Below are 17373 nucleotides of genomic sequence, written 5' to 3'. Positions count from 1 at the left end.
AAACATTTGATTCTTACAGTTTTGGAATCCATTCAGCTGATTTTCGGATCTGGTGGTATCACTTTTAGCATATTAGCACAATCTATTGAATCTGATTCGACCATTAGCATCACACTCAAAAATAACCAAAGAATTTTGATATTTTTCCTATTTAAAACTTGACTCTTCTGTAGATACATTTTGTACTAAGACCGACAGAAAATTAAAAGTTGCAATTTTCTAGGCAGATATGGCTATGAACTATACTCTTATTCTGGCATAATGATCAAGGACTTTGCTGCTGAAAAAAGGCTGCAGCAGGCGTAGTGATATTACGCAGTGCAAGAAAATAGTGCCCTGCTATTGAAAGTAACCAAGGAGACGATTTTCAGGCAGTGCGTAATATCACTACGCCTGCTGCTGACATGTTACGGCAGCAAAGTCCTTGATTATTACGCCAGTTTGAGAGGATAGTTCCTAGCCATATCTGCCTAGAAAATCGCAACTTTAAATTTTCCGTCTGTGTGACTGCCATAACAATAAAATATTTTCTGTCTTATAAAGCTGAAAATCATTATTTCCTATTGGCCAAATTAGTCAGTGTCAACTCTAGAGTAGGTAGAGTAACAGTGTTGACATCATGTAACAGAACTGACATTACACACACGTTATCTCTCACACATACACATACATGACTGTCAACAATGTTACTTTACTTGGGTAACAGAGTTGACTGACTAATTTCGGCCAACAGGAATGAATGATTTTTAGCTATATAAGACAATTTTCACAACAATATGATATTGTTTTGGCTTGTAACATCCTTGTGAATCATGATAATAAGCACTAAATTATTAAAATGATAAAACGCACATATGTGCTGATATGGTTCATATTTTTCCACATGTGCAATGATTTGATGACCTTACTTATACTTCCATGTACAGTATCACTTGATGTGAGTGTTAATTCAACCTCCCTATGTTCTGTCCTCCATCCCTCCATCTTCGCTCTCTTTCCTGACGTTTAACAGTAATGAAAGATAAACACTGTGATAATTATCACTTGCTCTGGGAGGTACAAAGCACGACCGTAATGATGCAAGTAATAATATTATCTCTCTCTCCCCACTCACATCACTGCTGCTGAGTCAGTCTCAGAGCAAAAATACTGCTTGCTAATGCCACCTGCCCAGTGCCTATGCAAAACACAGCACAGATCTTGCCTGCTGTGTCGCGCTTGCATTATTACAGCTGCTTGCATTCAGTGAACCTTATTTTATTTTGCTCTGTAAGCTTGGCCAAGACGTGCTGTTAAAAATACATGTTGAGTTCAGCATTTTTCTTAGCCTAAACAGAAACGTGTCGTGACGTACAATAGCCAGTATTGTACACGTCAGAGCCATATTAAAGAAATGAGTTTTGTAAAGGTTAGTTTTTATCATCACTGTCTGCACTGTTCTGCATTAACACAGCGCCAGATATCCGATTCCTTTGACATTATCAAACTAGATCATATAAATATTTCACAGCATATTTGATGACTGTGCTATACGCTTTGAACATGGTGTGTGTGTGTGTATGCACACGGGACATTGGATTCGATCCCAGGGGAACACACAGAAAAGCTGTTTTGCCATGCATGCATGTAAACATATGGCCTAGCCTGTGTGAATGAATCTGTATTGATGTTTTAGGGCCATTGGGACTTCTGCAGTGTAAAAGTAGGTGCATGTAGTCTGGAGGCAGATGCCAGCCTACCTGTCTGTCAGGGCTCAGTGCCAGGACTAAATTTAGCATCCGCTCGCAAGAATATGAAAAGAGAAGAGAGGAGGAATAAGGGAGAGACATGACTCATCCGTCCAGAAACTGGCATAGATTTCTGTAGCGTCTTTTTCTCCTTTTTTACAGGCTTTATCTGTCGAAACAAAATGGCTCTCTTATCATCTCACGTGCCTTTATTGTATATCGCAGGGCCTCCCTCTTCCTCTCCCCAACTCAACCTTTTTCATTTCCAGCTAAAAACACAGTCCTGTGTTTTTTTCCGGATCTGTGCTGTGCACGAATGCGTTTGTGTCCAAAGTGGCAGCAGCGATAAAACATCAGTCATGTTTACACTATGTCTCTTTGTTGAAGCAGCTGTGTTCCAGCAGGTCTGGATGCTATCTGGACAACACGAATATGTGTATGTTGTGATGTTATCTGGGAGAGACGACGACATTGTCTGACCGCAGCCTGTATGTCTGTGAAACAGGATGAATCGAGAGACAGAAACGCTGGAATGAGAAAGAAAATTGTAACCTTGAAGGTGTATTAGATATACATTAAAGGGCACGTATTATGCCCATTTTTACAAGATGTAATATAAGTCTCAGGTGTGCCTTGAATCTGTGTGAAGTTTCAGCTTAAAATAACCCACACAGATAATTTATTATAGCATGTCCAAAATGCCCCTGTTTGAGTGGGAGTTTTAATGTGTGTACCTTTAAATGCAAATGAGCTACAGCTCCTCACTTCCTTACCGACAGATAGTGAGCGCTTTCAGTTAAAATAGATCTGATTCTGGTGAATACAGTCTGAGATAATAGTATCTTCAGACGCATTGGCGCTACAATGTGCTAAAAAACACATTTAAAAAAGCTTTTGGGTAAAATTAACCAGTCAGTAAGTGGCCGTGGGCGGGGCTTTATCAGTGTGATGTCACATTAACAAGAGAATCAAAACGGCATGTCTATGATACTGCTTTGGTTAAAGTGTATTTGATGTATTTTTTATTAAAGGGTTGTTGTGTTCATACACTGTCAACACACATTTATGTTCGAACACCTTGTAAAATTGGATTTTGTATAATATGTGGCATTTAAATGGTCTGATAATATAGGACTTGCCTGGTCATGCAATCTCTCAAGGAGACCCAATCCATATACATGAATTCAGCTTTAAATGACTGGAATTATACATGAGACATAATTTTAAATATACACTGTATTACTTATATATATTACTGTATCCTCTAGGGGAATACTTGCTATTGAACAATGTCTCGTATGTGCCGTAAAAGCTGTGTCATCAGTCCCTTTGCAAAAACCCTCATAATAATGAAGATGTTGAGATATGTTACAGTGTTTGCTTGATTCAAAGTGGGCTGTGCTCATCCACACCAAGCAGATAAGGACAACAAAAAGCTCTTACACTGAGAGGACATCAAAACAGTTTACATGCTGCTTCATGTTGAATTGTGTGCATATGGGTCAAGGTTTAGCCTACAGTACATTCAGGAGACCAAATATCTTCCACAAGGTTTGTAAACCGTGTTATCACCTACATTTTAGGGACTACCCAACAGTTCTCATGGGGCAAACGTCCTAATGAATACACCAAATAGTCTTTTATAAAAAAAATGTTAAAATGAAAAATGTTAAGATTCAGTTTATAAGGAAAATATGCCATGATAAACCACAATATAAATGTGAATGTTTGGTTTAGTACACATATAGTAAAGCATTTCACAAAAGTGACTTGTTCTCATTATACATTTTTAATAACATTTAAAAAATATATATGTTTAAACCAGTTTCTGTAAGGGTATATTTTTTAATAATTTAATTTATTAAAGGTTAGTGGTTTTTTTTATATGATATATATGAGAATATGATATATTATTAAAGCACCCCTATTTGTTTACTGTTTTTATCATATCTAGAATAAATTTAGTTGGGGAAATATAAAGATGCCGTTTTAATACCTTTGGCGACATCTGCTGGCCTCGTGCAACAACGTCACTCTGAATTCATTTTTATAAAAAATTACTCTTGTTACTTTATGTCTCTGTACCTTTAGTAGTGTTCAAGAAAGATGTTTAGTCACTTAATACCATCGTTGTTTTTAATCGTAACGTCAAAAAGCACAAAACTGACAATACAACGTCACAAATCACGCTTTAGGGAGAGGCAGTGCGCATGCGCTTTCGTAGACGTGGCAGTGACGTCGCCAACACCGGAAGCGGTCAGAACTGGAAGAGAAACACCGACCTCCATACCATCAATAAGCCGGGAATACTGGAAAAAAACAACGAAATGACACAATAACAGTGAGTAGACATGTGTATAATATAATTAGAATTTGTTATCTAATGATTGTGACCAGTTTGGAGTCCTAACGGTTTAAAATTAAGTGGTAAATTGTCGAGTTTCGAGTCAGTTAGCGCTGAGAGCTGCGTAACGTTACTGTTTAATACTGTTGGATTGCGGATGGGTGTCAGTCACAGAGACATAAACAAATCTAAATACCGTCAGTTCATCTTTAAGCGACGTAAGTTTATATTTGTGACACATATTTTTAAGGGGAACAATTGTTTGTCGTATTATTTCACATACGCCTGTTGAGCCAGAATCTTCTGGGTGGCCTATAATCCGATAACGTGAGTTTAGTTCACCTGTGCTCAGATGAGTGATATATGTTCATTTTTAGAAATTATACAATAAGAGGGTTTATTAGATTAATGTATATTTTTAACAGAATGACTTATTATATGTATAATATTTACTTGTCACGTATAAGGATATGAACGTGACATTCAGACAGGAGTGTTTACATAACCATTCAGACCTTTAAAGTTTCTGTAAGGTTTTGCTTATTTACATTTGTGGTTAATTTACAAAAGAAATCATAATTCATAGACATATATGTGAAAATTCCCTGCGACACGATAATTCATAGACAAAATATGTATGGATTTGCATTAAATGTTTTAATGTATTAAACCAGGGCACAGTACTATAGAGAATCCAGCAGCACAGCATTTCAATTTTACAGTGGAACATTATTGCAATGTGAGCTATCAACCTAGAAAATGTGAAAAAGAATAACCCAGTAACTTAGTTTGGGTAAACCATTTTCTGCAAGCATGTGAAAAATAGGTCATTAAAATTTGGTTCCCCTTGTGATGTCAAAAGAGGATCTTATTATAATAATACTGCCCCTTAATTTGCACTTTCCAACCACGGCACTGACATTTAGTGCAGAGAGAGAGAAAAAAACAATTCAATTTTAACAAACCATCATCATGCCGATCACCGCACATTTTTGCTCACATCTACAAAGTGTCAATTTTAACATGTTATTTTAATATCTATATGGTATTTTGAGCTAAAACTTCAAATACTCTGGGAACACCAAAGATTCATTTTACATCTTAAAAAAGTCTTGTGAAATGTCCTCTTTAAATTCAGCCTTGCATTTCTTATATAGCTCTGGGATGCCAACATTTGGAAATAGTTGCGTGATGGGATTGCACATATCTTGACAAGTGACAAGTTTGTTTTATTGAAACCATTGGAAGTGTATTGTCACTCACTACTATTTCTTTCCTGATGTCAGATATTACTGAATCTGTGATTTCTTTTTCCTGGTACCGCCTAAAACCTTTCTCTCATATAGTTTAACATTGGCATAGACATCCAAAATATATAAAAAAAAGTTCTACGATGTGACCTTTACAGATGTGCACATTGCTGTGTCAATGCTAAACGATATATTGTGCCGCCCTAAAACCAATATTTGTTTTATCATATTTATTTTGGAGAAATATGTTAACACGCTGATGTTGAAGTGTTGATTATTTCAAACATTTCCTAAAAAAAGCTTTTTCTATTTTTAAATCAATTTATATCTGACTGAATGTCCTTAGGGCAATATTTTTGGTGAGTGCTTAAGCAGTCATTTAATTGTTTGAATCTTTCTTTTGTGTTCAGATGATGTGCGGGGACCCTGGACAACATTCAGCTCTGCAAAGCTCTAGTAACATCTGAAGTGTTTGCTTTGGCTCGTTTCAACAGAGTGTTTCACAGCAGTGGATCACATTGAAGTCACTGAATTTCACTGATATTGTTGAGGTCAAGGGGTACTGCGGTTTAACCATGACCTGTCGGGATCGTACACTTGAGTTCCAGTCGGCTTGTAAGTCACTTCAAGGGAGACAGTTACAGGTATGATGCTAATATCTATAATAAATGTATTATTAGATATATAATTTATTAAAAATATATCAATCTACAATAAATATTTGCAGAAAAATTTGGTTCTTACATTTAAAGCCATGTATACTTTGTTTTTACATAAACATTTTATCATGCTTTTTAGTACCGTTTTCTGTATTTGCCTATATTACCTGCATTTTTGATCTGTCAGATATTTTATTTTTCATATGTGCCACAAACAAAACATTCAAAACCTGTTTTGTCAAGATGCTGACAAGACTGTATTTGTTTTAGTCTATATAATTTCTCTCTCTCTCTTTCTCAGAATGGGACACACGCTAAACCTGTCATTAATGCCCTTAAACAGCGAAGTGACTTCACTCTTATGGCCAAGTAAGCGTTCGGAGACATGTATTTAGTTTGGTCTTTGCTCAGTGCTGTGTTTTTATTTTCTTCAGTGCGACTGTATCTCTGTTGTCCTGAGACTTTGGCCCTAAGACATCTTGTTTTCTTTCCCTGTAACAGGAGAATTGGGAAAGACTTGAGCAACACTTTTGCCAAGCTGGAAAAGCTGACAATTTGTAAGTAACATGCATGTAAAGATCTCATCCTTTAAGTGTAAAGTCCGATATTAGATTTGTTCTCAGTTTGCCACACCAAAGAAAAATGTGTTATTAACCACCCAGCCAAATTTGAAAAATGAATAAACGGCAAGTAAATAAAAAAGTTAACAAATTCTTGTAAATATAGGCAGGTTTCTCGAATTATAGGTCTCTGCGGAACCATAACCGTCCAATCAAAAAAGTACAGAAGCCCTGAAAAGCCATACATCATTATTTTTTAACACCTATTTTAGTTTGAAAACGCCCCAAAATTGGGAAACGCCTCTTTTTGTTTCGCAGAGACCTCCTTCCCAAAATGCATTTGGGAATCGGCCTCTCAATCAGACATAGAGGTAGAAAAACACTTCTTTCAGTTTGATAACACCCCAAAATTGGGAAACACCTCTTTTTGTTCTGCAGAGACCACAGTTTTGGTTTCTCTGGACTTTTAAATACCACTTTAACCTGAATTAGATGCTCCCAATTATGTCAGGGGCATCATCAAGCCGTGATTTTAGCACCGCCCAATAAAGACTTTAAACTCAACATCAAAAATATTAACAGTGATTCAGGAGTTAATTCACAATTGCAAACGCACATTCTGGTCTTTATCCATTCCCATTTTATGTGATTTAATAAGCTCCTTAAAGGTGCAGTGTGTAAATTTTAGCTGCATCTAGTGGTGAGGTCACGAAATGCAACCAATGGCTTAGTCCACTGCTCACCCCTCGCTTTTGAAACACATAGAGAAGCTACGGTAGCCGCCACCAGACAAACATGTCATCGTCGGAGACAACTTAGTAAAAAAATTTGTCCGTTAAGGGCTTCTGTAGAAAATGGCGGCACAAAATGGTGACTTCCATGTAAGGGGACCCTTGGTGTATGTAGATAAAAAGGTCTCGTTCTAAGGTAATAAACACATACCGGTTCATTATGAAAGGTCTTTATACACCCCTGATAATATAGTTTTGTATATAATTTTGCATTTCTGTCAAGAGATCCTTCTAAAAATTACACACTGCACCTATAAATCAAGTCTAGCCCTGCATTTGTATTTGTTACACTGTAAAAAATACTTTCTTGCATAGTATTTTATGTCTTGTTTTTAGTAGAATTATCTAAAAATATATTAGCAAAATGACCAAAGAAAATACATCTAGGTTTAGACAAAAATATCAAATTTAAGTGCATATGTGTTTAAAAAGAAAACAAGAAATCTGCCACTGTGGTTGATTCATTTTTCTGTGCATTTAAGAAAATTAAGATTTTTTTTCTTACCCCATTGGCAGATTTTTGTTTAAAATGTGACTCTTTTATTAGGTTATTTTGCTCATCAAGAAAATGCATCTTGATTTAAGAATTTTTAGATATTTGTACTTAAAACAAGACAAAAATACCAAGTAAGAGAGTCATTTTTTGCAGTGTAAATATCTTCAAATTTTGGAAGTGAAATAGTTTCTTTCTGACTTTACGATTTCTGTCTATAATTTTTATGTGGTCCTGTTCAATGTCACCTTATTCAGTTTACCCTCCTCTCGTCCTCAGTGGCCAAACGGAAGTCTTTGTTTGATGATAAAGCAGTGGAGATCGAAGAGTTAACATACATCGTTAAACAGGTTTGTGCATATTATTTGTATGGAATCGTATATAGATATTCAATTAATGTATCTCATAAACTCTGGCTTTACTTACCGTGAAGTTGTTAACATGGGATTTTGTTTGCGATCAGTGTTTACCCTAATCTTTCTTGAAGCCACCATGTTTTTTGTAGAGATCTGATATGCTGTCTGTGTCTCTCATCAGGACATCAACAGTCTGAATAAGCAGATAGCACAGCTGCAAGACCTTGTGCGATCTCGCAGCGGGCAAAATGGCCGCCACATCCAGACACATTCCAACACAATTGTTGTCTCCCTGCAGGTACGATCTTATATTTCTTCAGTCGACAGATATTTGAGATTTTCCAGGAAGTATTATCTTCGGTTGCTCTTGCTGTAGACTGTAGGGTGGTTGATTTCATTTTGATTGATGCAGATTGTCTTCAGTGGCCACCACACCTTTTATTACCTCGCTGTGGTATAATACATGATTTGAGAGTGTGTTGATGTTTGTGTTGCAGTCAAAGCTGGCATCCATGTCAAATGATTTCAAGTCAGTCTTGGAAGTGAGAACAGAGGTATGTTTTTATTTAAATCTACAGTCTTGGTAAATACATCTGCTCTTTAAAGCTCCTTTTGTGTTTATAAGAATGAATGAGTCGTGATGTAATTGTAAACGCACTGTAATTGGTTTGTTTTGTTTTCTATCGTCTGTGTCTAGAATCTGAAGCAACAGCGCAGCAGAAGAGAGCACTTCTCACACGCTCCTGTCTCGGCATCACCTCTCCTCACCAATAACTTTAGTACGTTAAGTCCATGAAAGATTGTATGCACCAGTTATTATACAATCTGTGAAATTGAAAATATAAGATAAGCAGAAAATAAATTATTTATTATAGATTTTTAACAACTGTTTAATTTCTTTGCTCTCACAGATAGTTCAGTTCTAATGCAGGATGAGTCGAGGAGTTTGGGAGGAGAGGTTGCCATTGACATGGACTCCAGAGCAAACCCCCTTCAACTCCAGCTCATCGATGAACAGGTACCGTTCTCTTATAGACTTAGAAATGACAATGATATATGTGACTATATTTTTAAACATCCCTTTGCTGTGTGTGTAGGACTCATACATTCAGAGCCGTGCAGACACGATGCAAAATATCGAGAGTACTATTGTGGAATTGGGTTCGATATTTCAGCAGTTGGCACACATGGTCAAAGAGCAGGAGGAGACGGTCCAGAGGTCAGTACTTTGCAAACAAAACAGTACAGCACACAGATCAATCTATTAAGTCCGATATTTAATGTTTCTTACTTGTTTACCATCAGAATCGACGCCAATGTGGACGACACCCAGTTAAATGTAGAAATGGCCCACAGCGAGATCCTCAAATACTTCCAGTCCGTCTCCTCCAACCGCTGGCTCATGATCAAGATATTCCTCGTTCTCATCATCTTCTTCATCATCTTTGTGGTCTTCCTCGCTTGATAGGGAACGGGTAAGGAGGGATGGAAACGGAGTCAAGGGGTTGAAGGACTTATGGGCGAATGTGCAAATCACACGAGGAATGGACCAAAGGGGCTCTGGAAGGGGTTGATTTTTGATGCTTATAGGTGAAATGATTTTAGGGTCAGTTCACTAGTTAATTCAGTCACTTATCAGATTTAACTTTCTCACTGTTGAGAGTGAAAAGTGAATAATGATAGTGATGTTGATGAAGTTGAAACTGAGATTTACTGTGTATTCAGCGAGAGGAGGCTGTTCTGAATCTGCATTAATTTTTGAGCCTTCATTTTTTTATACTACTACTAATAATAAGGCTTTTCTTCTTGAATGGTTTGATTCTCCAAACTGGTTTAGTTTTTTTCTGACAGTGTTATCCATAATCAGCGATAACATTTTTACAATAAATTATATGCCATTGTTTCTGATAAACCCAATTCATTTTTATATCAACTCCAGGCTCTTATTTGCAATTCTGAAGAAATGTTATTTCATTGTTTCACCCCAAAATCTGCAGAAGAAATATATTTGTCTTAAAGACAATGAAACCTGTTTTAGGATCTGTTTATGCATTGTGACATTATTGTGATAAAAATGAAGCATATTTTCCCCCTCAAAAGCTAATTTCTTTGCACATTTTTGGTCTTTTTGCTAAATATTCATTTATTTATTAATTTTTTGGGTGAAATATATGAAATTCACATTTCTTGATAGATTTCGGGAGATTTATAGTGTTAGCCAAGGCCTTGTGAGTATCGGGTCTGTAATATTACAAACTGTTTCAAAAGCGCTTTTTCTTTTTCATCTGAGTTTTATTCTGCCAAATACATAAGGAGAAGGAGAAACTGTCTGGTCTTATGATTTTGCACTGCTTGATGAAGAAATAAATGAAGAGCAAATGAAGACCAAAGGTTTTTATATATGAGCTAACTGTACTAGAGACTCTAAAAGATTAAACTGCAGTCGAAAGAGACTCCAGACGGTTTAACAGGCAGCTCTGGACTGCTCGTTCATCTCTTCAGGATGTGTTTTCTTCCAGATGAGAAATTTGCATGAGTAAGACTGGAACGGTGAACATCTGCTAATGAAGAAGATGTGTGCTGATAAATGAGCAGACCTCAGGTGTTTTGCCTTTATTTTGAAGAGCAGCTTTGGCCTGACGAACACTTGAGACTCTTGCACAGGGAGTCGGTCTTGAACTTAAGATCTGCTCCTTTAAACTTTGATTCTTTGAATGATGAATCACCAGAGAAGCTAGTAGAGATGATGTCTTCGAAAATCCTTCTGATATAAGCAGCATTTTAAAGGTCAAACATGGACTCTCTTTGTTTCACACCACACGCTCAGACTCATGAACGATGTACAGTGTATTATTTAATGAGCACTTTTTATGAAAACTGTTTCCAGGCTTTTTTAGCTGAATGCTCTGCATCTCTTGTATAAACTGAACACTGCTATAATGTAAATTACATATAATACAGAGTAAAACACATCTGAGACATCTGATCATGACTAATGTTGCTTTTTGTTTGCAATAGTGACTGTAGAGTAGAGACCGAAACTGGACTGGCCAGTGAATTGGCCCATTTTCTTTTTAATTATGGGGTAATGTAAATTTTAAGTAAGTTTTATAGTAGAGCATTGCGCTGGAAAGGGTTGTGGGTTTGAACCCAGAACACATTCTTATTAAATGTATAACTTCAATGCACTTTAAGTCACTTTCGATAAAAGCATATGCTATATGTAAATGTGAATTATTTAAATTAGGTGTTATTAAATTTTTCAAAATATGTAACCAAGTTGTCACTTGAGTGGTACCCTTAAAAAAGGTCCTAATATGTATACATTTGGTACCAATATGTACTATGAGGTACTAATATGAACTCTTTAGGTCCGCCCCCAGTGAAAGCTAGGGTACATATTTTGACTTTTTTGAAGGTGTACTCTTGGGGACTTTACAGAAGTCAAATACCCTTAGAGACTGAATATACTACACTGTAAAAAAAATCCTTGTTGCACTTAAATTTTTAAGTTCATTCAACTTGAATTTACAATTAATTTCAACTTTCTTGGCTAGTCAGGAGTTGGTATAAATTATTAAAGTCAAATTAGTAAAAAAAGGTAAGTTATTTCAGCTTTATTTTTAATAATTTATACACTGAAAAAATATGCAGCATTTTTGTCAATTCAACACATATTTTTGTTACTTTAACTTAAAAAGTTATGTTTAACAATTTTAACTTGATTTTATAAGTTATGTCAACTTTTCACAAGCCAAAACTTAAAGGAAAACACCACAGTTTTTCAATATTTTACTATGTTCTTACCTCAACTTAGACAAATTAATACATCCCTATCTTTTTTCAATGCGTGCACTTAATCTTTGCACAGCGTGTTGTAAATGTGTTAGCATTTAGCCTAGCCCCATTTATTCCATAGGATCCAAACAGGGATGAATTTAGAAGCCACCAAACACTTCCATGTTTTCCCTATTTAAAGACTGTTACATGAGTAGTTACAAAAGGAGGTATGGTGGCACAAATTAAAATAAAAAATAAAAACTATATTGTATGGCGGAAGAGCACTTAGTTTGCAGCACTTCGACCTCTGCGCAATAACATCATCACTCCTGACTACTCCCCCTCTCGCTCAAATTTCCGTCAATATTACTGCGCAGAAGGTCGAAGTGATGCAAACTAAGTGCTCTTCCGCCATACCATATAGTTCTCATTTTTTCCACTTAAAAAAGCAACGTTTTATTTTGTGCCACCATACTTACTCGTTTTTGGATCCTAAGGAATAAATGGGGCTAAGCTAAATGCTAACACATTCACGATGCGCTGTACAAAGATTAAAAAAAGATAGGTATGTATTAGTTTGTCTAAGTTGAGGTAAAAACATAGTAAAATATTGAATTTTTTTTTAGCTCACTAGTCAAGAAAGTTAAAATGAATTGTATATTCACGTTGATTAAACTTAAAAATGTAAGTGCAACAAGGAATTTGTACAGTGTATAAAAATATGCCAAATATATACATGTCATCACATTAAATACCCTTTATAAAGGTAAAAAAATAGGCCATAGGCTCACATTGCCTATACCTGTGAATTTTTTTTGTTAAATTTGAAAGCATACTTTCAAGATTTATCCTCTTTGCTCTCTGTTTTCCAGTCCGTCCCTTAATCCTCACTGGATGTATTTTTCCAATCGCTTTCAATCATGCCTTTGATTGCCTTGCTTCTGTTCTTCCCTTTTTAAGTTTCGTTCATCTCTGGGCTGCCTGCTCAAGAGGTGTGATCTCTGGCATGCTGAGACTCCGCCCCTTCCTGGTGCACATGGCTGTCGCCACCTGTTCAGCCATCTCCTCCTCTTCATCAGACCATGTGTTTTCTTGGAGGTCATTGCGGGAACCACCGAAACTACCTTTCCCACGGCCCAGGGTGCGAAACTTGGATCGGAACGTTACGAAGGAAAGGCTTTTGCTGCGCTGTTTCTCCCAGCGGTTTACCCGATTTTGGAGCTCAGCATCACCCTGAAGCTCATCCAGACAGGTTTGCAGGACACTCCTGAACAGTTTCGGGACCTCCGGCACCTCCGGCTCAAACTCTGACACTAGTTTTCGGAACCTTTGGAAAATTAAGATTGAAAATAAGGAAACGTTTCAGATTCCTACAACTTCCTAATACTAACTTGAATTTTTTTTAATTAATACAATTTCTCTTTAAAAGATTTGAGTGCTTTGATGCACTCTTTTAGACCTCACTGGTTAATGTTCTTACCTCACAATGACCGGACCACATTGTTGAGGTGGTATCTGGGCACACAGGTCTTGCAGGTCCAAAACATCTCCAGGAGTGAGCTCGTAGGGTACACGAGGTTTAGATCCGGCCAGCCAGCTGTAGTCTGCAGAGGAAGAGTTTCGCCGTCTGCGGCTCAGTGCTTCATTCTCTAGTCTGATTCGTTCGGTCCGTTTTACCATGGCACCCAGCTCCAACATCAAAGTATTGGTCACCAGTTCTTCTGGAGTCCGCTGGCCGGGAACCTTTGGCTCCAGGGAAAACACTACTGACCAGGGAAACATCTGTAAAGGCAAGGAATGAGAACCAAAATCAGAAGAATTTAGATCAAAACTTTACATTTTTTCATAATTTTGGTTATTGCATGCATTTGGTAAATAGAGTCTGTATATTCATTTTCTTTCCATACATTTTTCAAGTCCATACTACTGCTCACACAGTGCAACTATTTGTGGTGTGTATTTATTTTAAATTTCATTCAATTAATTACCACAACTTTGCACTAGAGTACTAGTTTAAAGGAAAACACCACCGTTTTTCAATATTTTACTATGTCCTTACCTCAGCTTAGACAAATTAATACATACCTATCTTTTTTCATTGCGTGCACTTAATCTTTGTGCAGCGCTTCATGAATGAGTTTGCATTTAGCCTAGCCCCATTCATTCCTTAGGATCCAAACAGAGATGAATTTAGAAGCCACCAAACACTTCCATGTTTTACCTATTTAAAGAATGTTACATGAGTAGTTACACAAGTAAGTATGGTGGCACTAAATAAAACGTGGTGATTTTTTAAGGGGATAAAATGAGAACTATATTGTTTAGTGGAAGAACACTTAGTTTGTATACTTCGACCTAGGCGCGCAGTAACATCATCGCTCCTGACTACTCTCCCTCTTGCTCAAACCTCTGTCAATATTCCTGTGCCGGAGGTTGAAGGGCTGCAAACTAAGTGTTCTTCCGCCATATAATATAGTTCTCATTTTTTATCCGCTTAAAAAATGGCCATGTTTTATGATCACGTTTGGATCCTTAGAAATAAATGGGGCTAGGCTAAAATGCTAACACATTCAAGACGCACTGTACAAAGATTAAGTGCACGCATTGAATAAAGATAGGTATGTGTTAATGCCTTAGTTGAGGTAAGAACATAGTAAAATATTGAAAAGCGGTGGTGTTTCCCTTTAAGTTGGATATGTAAGGAATATCTGACGATGGACAGTTGAATTATTTGAAAATAATGCACACCTAATCTGGTAATGCATGCAGCTACGATGTGAAGTCAGTCAATTTGCTTATATCATGGTGGTTACCACACACACCATAAGACGTTGTAAAGTTTTTGCACTTGTTTTTTTTCTGTATTTGTGTATCTCTGTTCTAGTTTTATATTAATAGGAATTAAGCAAAACCTAAATAATTTTTTTCAATTTATTTATTTCGCTACCACACGTATATTTATGCTTTATTGGTTAAAATTAAATAAATCCGTTATTTTAGACAAACTTGGCGTAGGAATATGGAACTGTAATGCAGTCGACAGACCTGGAACTACTTCACAGGTGTGCGTTGACTAAAAAAAAAGCACATCCAACGTTTTTCAACCAATGAGAATGAAGCATTTAACAGCCCCGACTGCAAAGTATGTAGTATCCTGCATATATGTTTAATAACACTCATTAGCATAAAATGGATATTACCTTTCAGGTGAGAGATGTTTTCAGATGCTGAAGATGATAATCTTTGTATTCAAAGAAATGTAGGTGAAGCCAAAATATCAGAACCCCAAATCAAGGTTTGGTTTCCACCCTGAGCACTCCAGATGAGACAGCTCTGCTGCTCTGTGTTGTGTAGACACTGTGTGTGTAATCCTATATAAATATACAAGCTGGTATCTGATTAGCTCAATGAACACACACACACATATGTAACAGACCTCGTGCACAGCATAAAGAGCTGACTGCACAATATCTCCTTGTAAACACAATAAGTACTTTTAATATTTCTGCAAATTTATTTGTTTTTTTTTTTATGCAACTTATAGCATTAAGCTGTTACATAAGTCATCATTGTGTATCTGTACGCAGTCTGCAGGTTATGATCAGTCTGAAAGGTAGGGACAGAAATGTGAGCCCTGTTTAATGGTTTCCGCTTAATTCAGCACTTCAGAGGTTTAATCTGCATGTGTTTGATGATCATGGATTACACAGCGTCCCAATACACGCTTCTGCGAAGCAGCAAGGATAATCTGGTTACGTATTGTACAACAGTGTTACCTAATGCACAATGAATACTAGTATAGCTCAGTTTGTGTTGAAAAGTGGTGGGGACAAAAGACCAGATGAAAAAACATTACAGCAGGACGGGAAAAATATTGAATAACGGTGCATCAAAAATGGCCATAACATAGGCCAGTCAACAACACACAAATACTCAGCATAAAACCCTCAACAATGTCGACTGCACATGTCCTGCAACACCAGATCAACCGAACAGTGCCAAAGCACCATACTGTAGAAAACAAGTCAATGATTACAATGAAATTCATTAAATATGTAAAAGAAAACACACCATAAGCACACAAAGCTGCCAATGGGGTGAGAAAAAAAATCTTAAAATAAGCGTGTGCCACCAGCTCCTTCTCCACTCTGCATTGCTCTACATTCACAACATTTTTGTATTTGTCTTGTTTTCAGTAAAAATATCTAAAAATTCTTAAATTAAGATTTTTTTTTGATGAGCAAAATGACCCAAGAAAATAAGTGTAGTTTTTAGACCAAAATATCAAATTGAAGTGATTTTGTGCATAAAACAAATAAAAAAATCTGCCAGTGGGGTAAGCAAAAAAATCAAAGATTCTTGACTAAATTCAAGAAAAAATTTAGATTTTCAGATTTTTTGCTTGTTTTATGCACTTTAATTTGATAATTTTGGTCTAAAAACTAGACTTAATTTATCTTCATTTAAGAATTTTTAGATATTTTTTAATGAAAACAAGACAAAAGTACTAAGAATTTTTTTCTTGAAAATAATTTTTTGAAATGACTTTCTTACTCATTATTTTTGTCTTGTTTTCAGTAGAAATTTTTTAAATCATATTATTTTCTTGATAAGATATATTTCATATTAGATATATTTTCTTGATAAGCAAAATGATGTAAGAAAATAAGTCTAGTTAAAACAAGCAAAATTATTTGCCAAATTTTTGCTTAAATTAAGTGTTAAAGAAAAAAGAAATCTTATTTTAAGATTTTTTTCTCACCCCATTGGCAGATAGTTTTGGTTGATTTAATCACAAATTCACTTAAATTGTATATTTTCTTGTCTAAGAACTACACTGTCAGAAAAAAGGTACAAAGTTGTTCCTTTTTCTGTCGCTGGGGTGGTACCCTAAAAGGTACCTTTTTGTACCTTTATGAGTATACAACACATTAAAATGTTGTACCTTATGGGGTACAATATTATACCCTAAGGATGAATTGTGTACCTTAAGGAGCAATTTTGTACCAGTTAAATTTAAGGGGTACAAAACAGTTAACTGTACCTTTGAAGGTACACAATAGATCCTTAAGGAACAGTAATGTACCCCAAAAGGTACAACATCGTATTATGTTTATATACCTGTAAAGGTACAAAACAGTACCTTGGGGTACCACCCCAGGGACAAAAAATGTACAGTTTTGTACCTTTTTTCTGACAGTGTAGACTTATTTTCTTAGGTAATTTTGCTCATCAAGAAAAAGAATCTTAATTTAAGAATTTTTAGATATTTCTACTGAAAAAGAGACAAAAATAGCAGTGAAAGTCGATTTTTCAGAACATTTTAACCAAATGCTTTTAAAAAGTGGTGGGGACAAAATCAGCCATTTCAAAAAGTGGTGGGGGGACATGTCCCCAGCGTCCCCAGTGTAAA

General features: G+C 36.1%; 2 protein-coding genes across 2 annotated transcripts; one reads left to right on the top strand and one right to left on the bottom strand.

Annotated features, from left to right (window-relative positions):
* The first annotated feature begins 3953 nt into the window (after positions 1 to 3953).
* Positions 3954 to 11166, top strand: stx5a (syntaxin 5A). The gene is made up of 11 exons (XM_065275238.1): positions 3954 to 4068; positions 5732 to 5965; positions 6282 to 6349; positions 6482 to 6537; positions 8104 to 8174; positions 8362 to 8478; positions 8678 to 8734; positions 8878 to 8959; positions 9092 to 9198; positions 9278 to 9399; positions 9486 to 11166. Exons 2-11 carry the CDS (start codon positions 5897 to 5899, stop codon positions 9643 to 9645), a joined length of 909 nt encoding a protein of 302 aa, XP_065131310.1. The 5' UTR covers positions 3954 to 4068; positions 5732 to 5896; the 3' UTR covers positions 9646 to 11166.
* Positions 11167 to 12687: 1521 nt separating this feature from the next.
* Positions 12688 to 14498, bottom strand: LOC135752546 (protein RD3). The gene is made up of 2 exons (XM_065271048.1): positions 13441 to 14498; positions 12688 to 13287 (listed from the first exon to the last, which is right to left on the bottom strand). Exons 1-2 carry the CDS (start codon positions 13740 to 13742, stop codon positions 12927 to 12929), a joined length of 663 nt encoding a protein of 220 aa, XP_065127120.1. The 5' UTR covers positions 13743 to 14498; the 3' UTR covers positions 12688 to 12926.
* Positions 14499 to 17373: the final 2875 nt, after the last annotated feature.

Source organism: Paramisgurnus dabryanus, chromosome 16 (assembly GCF_030506205.2).
Source record: "Paramisgurnus dabryanus chromosome 16, PD_genome_1.1, whole genome shotgun sequence".
NCBI classification, from domain to species: domain Eukaryota; kingdom Metazoa; phylum Chordata; class Actinopteri; order Cypriniformes; family Cobitidae; genus Paramisgurnus; species Paramisgurnus dabryanus.
The sequence above is the reverse complement of the archived record's forward strand: the minus strand, read 5'-3'. Positions and strand labels throughout refer to the sequence as shown.

What these genes read in the sequence shown, in the direction of transcription:
- stx5a (XM_065275238.1), top strand. Translation starts at nt 5,897, where the DNA reads ATGACCTGTCGGGATCGTACACTTGAGTTCCAGTCGGCTTGTAAGTCA. An exon ending in TCTTGGAAGTGAGAACAGAG is followed by an intron (nt 8,735 to 8,877) that starts GTATGTTTTTAT and finishes GTCTGTGTCTAG; the next exon opens with AATCTGAAGCAACAGCGCAG. An exon ending in TCCAGCTCATCGATGAACAG is followed by an intron (nt 9,199 to 9,277) that starts GTACCGTTCTCT and finishes CTGTGTGTGTAG; the next exon opens with GACTCATACATTCAGAGCCG.
- LOC135752546 (XM_065271048.1), bottom strand. Translation starts at nt 13,742, where the DNA reads ATGTTTCCCTGGTCAGTAGTGTTTTCCCTGGAGCCAAAGGTTCCCGGC. An exon ending in TGTGGTCCGGTCATTGTGAG is followed by an intron (nt 13,288 to 13,440) that starts GTAAGAACATTA and finishes AATTTTCCAAAG; the next exon opens with GTTCCGAAAACTAGTGTCAG.